The sequence below is a fragment of the Volvox carteri genome (genome assembly GCF_000143455.1).
Source record: "Volvox carteri f. nagariensis unplaced genomic scaffold VOLCAscaffold_10, whole genome shotgun sequence".
Taxonomy (NCBI): domain Eukaryota; kingdom Viridiplantae; phylum Chlorophyta; class Chlorophyceae; order Chlamydomonadales; family Volvocaceae; genus Volvox; species Volvox carteri.
This window is the reverse complement of record NW_003307553.1, coordinates 341,261-345,626: the sequence shown is the minus strand read 5'-3', so window position 1 is coordinate 345,626 and position 4,366 is coordinate 341,261. Positions and strand designations below refer to the sequence as shown.

General features: G+C 58.3%; 1 protein-coding gene across 1 annotated transcript in view; it reads right to left on the bottom strand.

Annotated features, from left to right (window-relative positions):
- VOLCADRAFT_58470 (Kif9 type kinesin) overlaps positions 1–4,366 on the bottom strand; it is a gene marked incomplete at both ends in the record, with an annotated part of 8,708 nt that overhangs the window by 1,204 nt on the left and 3,138 nt on the right. The window contains 6 exons of the mRNA XM_002948375.1: positions 449–1,028; positions 1,482–1,745; positions 2,112–2,286; positions 2,751–2,927; positions 3,531–3,630; positions 4,300–4,333. Of these exons, the coding sequence (XP_002948421.1) occupies positions 449–1,028; positions 1,482–1,745; positions 2,112–2,286; positions 2,751–2,927; positions 3,531–3,630; positions 4,300–4,333 (1,330 nt within the window). The remainder of the gene's footprint in view (positions 1–448; positions 1,029–1,481; positions 1,746–2,111; positions 2,287–2,750; positions 2,928–3,530; positions 3,631–4,299; positions 4,334–4,366) is intronic.

Below are 4,366 nucleotides of genomic sequence, written 5' to 3'. Positions count from 1 at the left end.
GAGGGGGAGGGGGAGGGGGGAATGATGCGATGCAAGGGAAGGGTTATGTATTTAACGGGTCGACTGTCCTCGCGGCTCCTGTGTGAATATTTGAATGCTTTAACATACTTCCGCCCTTTCCTCTCTCTCGCCCCCACACACCACCTTGAAATGCAAAAGTGAAAAGGTCTAAATAAAACTCACAATGAGCAACAAGTTTAACTCTCCAGTGCTTTATTACTATTGATTACGACACAGATATATATGTGTATAAATACACACACATACATACGCACACACATAAATACGCACTACACACCACATATAAAGAACACACGTAAGGACACACTTGAGCAAGGTCGGTTTTGACAATCCATTTTTTAAAAATATCTGATAGCTACTCTATCCATACCAGTCGTATACAATTCGTCCGCAACGAACAATTCATGACGTGCGTTTTTGGACCCACCTGCACCAAGGCGTACGTCTCGCCGTCCAGAACCTCCGCGTCACCCCCCGGCGGAGGCGCCGACACCCCGCCGCTGCGCCGCTGCGCCACCGCCGCGGTCAGCTCGTCAATCCGCCGCTTCGCGCCGTTGACCGCATCCCCCAAACTCTTAATGGACCCACGGGTCTCTCGCAACGCGGCAGACGCCGCCTTCAAAGCCGCCGTCAGCTCCCGACCCTCCGGGAAATCCGACTTGTACCGCCGGAATACGGCATTACGGTCGCCTGGTACGGTAAAAATCCCCGCCAGGCGTGTCGCAGCGGCAGCGCCGGATCCGCGCGCGATCGAAGGACTATCGAGTGTCGGCACATCGCCGTACGCGCTGGCGCCGTCCGCCGGGAAGTGGTGGCTGCTTTGGGCCTTGAGCGCGGGACCGGGGCCGGACGGGGACGGAGCGCCGGACGGGAGGGGTGCGTGGGAGTGTGCGTGGGAGTGGTCGCCGAGCTCGGAACGAGGCGGAGGGGGCCGGGAGTCCAGGGGGGCTTGACCAACGGTAAAACCGCCCGTTGTACGGAGATCTAGATCCCCCACTCCGGGTGCACTGGGTACCTGGGCAGCCATCTGGACGTACAGGGGGGTAAGGGGGGTGAGGGGGGTAAGGGGAGTAAGGGGGAGAGAAAGGAGGGGGTGGAGGGAAGGCGTCGACTTTCGCATTTATGATGATCCCCCCCCCCCACACACACACACACACACACACACACGGGGGCTCTTGACATCACACTCTTCTTACCAACGGCTACCTGATAGATTCACGCCACACAACAGTTTCATTCATTGGAAAAGTCTCAACACGACGGCGCTGGTGACTGACTGACTGTTCGGAGAGCTCGCTCCGGTGAGAAGAAGTGTCCTCCGGTGTACCTGTACCACCATCGGCAGTTCCCTCATCGCGGCTCCGAAGACCATTAGGACACATACACACATACACATGCACATAGACAGACATACACAGACAGACACACAGACAGACACACAGACAGACACACAGACAGACACACGCGAGCGCGCCGCGCCGTCTCTCACCACCGCCGCCCCATCCTCCGTGGCTCTCTGCAAGTTCGCCAGCTGCGTCGCCATCTCCGACTTCATGGCTGCATGAGCCGCCCGCAGCGCCTTGTACGCCTCCCGCACCCGCTTTATACTGTCTGCCGGCAGCTCCTCAGCATCCGCCTCACCCGCCAAGAACCGCCGCGCCGTGGCGTGGAGGTCTCGGAGCTCGTCGTCGGTTAGGTCGTCGTACGAGACGCGGGCGCGGCCGCTGTTGAGGATGTGTGTATGGGAGGGGGGAAGCGGGGGGGGGGGGGGGGGGCGTTATGAGGGGGTTGGGATGAGGCCCTGGGAAAAGCAAGGGAGGGGGGAGAGGGGCTTTTTGTTTCCCCTTCCCCCCACATTTATATAACCAACTCGTTCTCTGTTTGTAACCACCATCACCATCAGCATCAACATCAAGACCACCGTTATCAGGCCTGGTCAGATAATTATAACGTTCACCATCACCATCATCACCACCATTGCCATCAATACCACCCTTACCCCTCCGTTCTTCCCCTCCTCTTTTCGCCCCACCCCCTCTCTCCCCCCCTTTTTTCCCCCTTTTCCCCCCCCCCTTTTTCAGATGCCGTACCTGAGTGTATCCCTCATGGCCAGCTCCTGCTTCAGCTCCCGTATTTGTCGCTCGTACCGCCGCAGCAACAACCCCGGGTCGTTACTCTCGTTAACCGCCAAATCAGTTGTGAGTGTTCGTACACGAGAGGCGAAACGGAGGGTACTTAGAGTCTCCTCCGTGTGACTGGGCTCACCTACAGTCGGGAGGGAAATGTACGACAATACCAAGAAAATGGCGTGAGAGGAAGGGGGAACCGGGGGTAGCGGCCGGGGTGTGTGTGTGTGTGTGTTGGGGGGAAAGGGGGGAGGGGGGAGGGATGGAGGTAGAGGGAGGGAAAGGGGTTAAGACAGTGAGCCATTGGCGAGTGAAGGAGAGATACCAGAGATAATAAACGGATATAGTGTCCAGGAGAAGATAAATGGGAGGTTGGGGTTTAGGGAACCAAAAAAAGAAGGGAGATGACATGGATGGGGAAATGGTACGGTGTGGTGGGGGGGACGGGCGGGAGAAAGGGTACACAAAACACAGCCTCATTTCCCTTCCCATCTACCCCACTCACCCACACACTTCTAAACCCCGCTCCCCCCACCTTACCCGAGCCCGAACCCCCCCCCACCTCCTTCCTCTCCCCCCCCACACACATACATACATACGTACCCCACACATTTGCCACCATGACCGTCTTGCAGTTGCCGCCCAGTGCGTCCCTCAGTACGGCAGTTAGTTTGGTTTGGCGGAAGGGCACGTAGGTGTCTTTGCGGGAAAGGGCGTTGACGGTTTGCTCCAGGAAGGACAGCGAACGGTTGATGAACTGCGCCTCCTTCAGGGTTTGGCCTGCCGTTGCGGGGCCCGGGGGGTGGTGCCGGGGGTGAGGGGACATGGCGGGGGGAAGCAGGGGAGGGAGATATGCCTTGGGAGAAGGGAGGGGAGGTGGGGAAGGACACAAGGAAAAGGACCACCGAAGCCTGTGTGTATGTGAGTGTGTGTGTGTGCGTGCGGGGGGAGGGGGATGAGGTGACGGATGTGAAAAAAACACAAACCCGAAAGACCAAACCCAAACGCCACAGGACAGAAGTTCTTGGCACTGGAGCGCTGGGGAGGCACCCTCCCCAGTCAAACCAGAACCTTGTCCTCCATCAGCATCTCAAAACACGTAAACCTCCATGTAAACCACATGGTCTACAAAACCGTCCACGCGCCCTCACCCCAATATCTCCCCCCCCTTCTCCCATTTTCCCCCCCTCCCTCCCCCCCTTCCCCCGCCCCCTGCACCCTCGCCCATACCACCTCAACCCCTCATCTCCCCTTTCCCCCCTTCCAAACCCCCTCCTCCCTTCTGGCGCATCCGTCTTTCCTTGGCATCAGCTTCACTTGTTCGTGGTTCGTCTTCCCCCCCTCCTCCCCCCCCCTTCCCCCCCCTAAAAGACCCGTGTCCACCTGTGACTCCGGTCTTCTTGGTCCGCTCACTTCCCGCCAGATCCACCAAATTGAGCTTTGACAGAATGGCCCTTTCACTGGCCGCCTCGCTGGTGCGCATCTGCGAGGGTGCGTCCGTATGTATGTATGTATGTATATGCGTATTTGTAATTACCTAGGCCGCGGACAGGAACTGGCGAGGACGGTAAGCATGTATGAGTGTGTGTGTGTGTGTGTTTTGTGCGAGGGGAGGGGAGAATGAGGGGAAATGATGGGAGGAGGAATCACAGGATGCGAGAAAAGAAAAGATTCAGGAATGAGCTACTGCCGGACTGACTGCCGGAAGGTGTCCAAAGTCCGAAGGAACTGCCCCCCCTAGGGAGTGAGTCCGCTAAGCGATGAAGTCAGATCGACCCGGAGGGGGGTGGGAGGGAGGGGGGCCCCACCAGCCGCCCCCAATGCCACACACACAGGCAGGCTTTCCCTTTCACGCAACCCTTACCACAACTCCCTCCTCACTTCACCGACTTAGGACGGACGGGCCCCTCAAATACACACACACACACACACGTGTCTTCCGCCCCAACCCCCCATACACGAACACACGCCCTATGCCCTAACCCCTCACTTACCCCACCAAAAACAGACACGCTCTCGCCCACGCATGCACCATTATATGCGCCTCCACACGCAAACCCCCCCAACAGGTACAAAACCCCTGCCCCCCCCCAACACACACGGCCCCCCCCCACACACTCCGCACACATAGGTACACACGTACACACCTCACCTCCACGTGCACCGTGAATACGGTGTGAGACCGGCTGCTTTCCGAGTTGAGTACGTGCCCCGCAGTC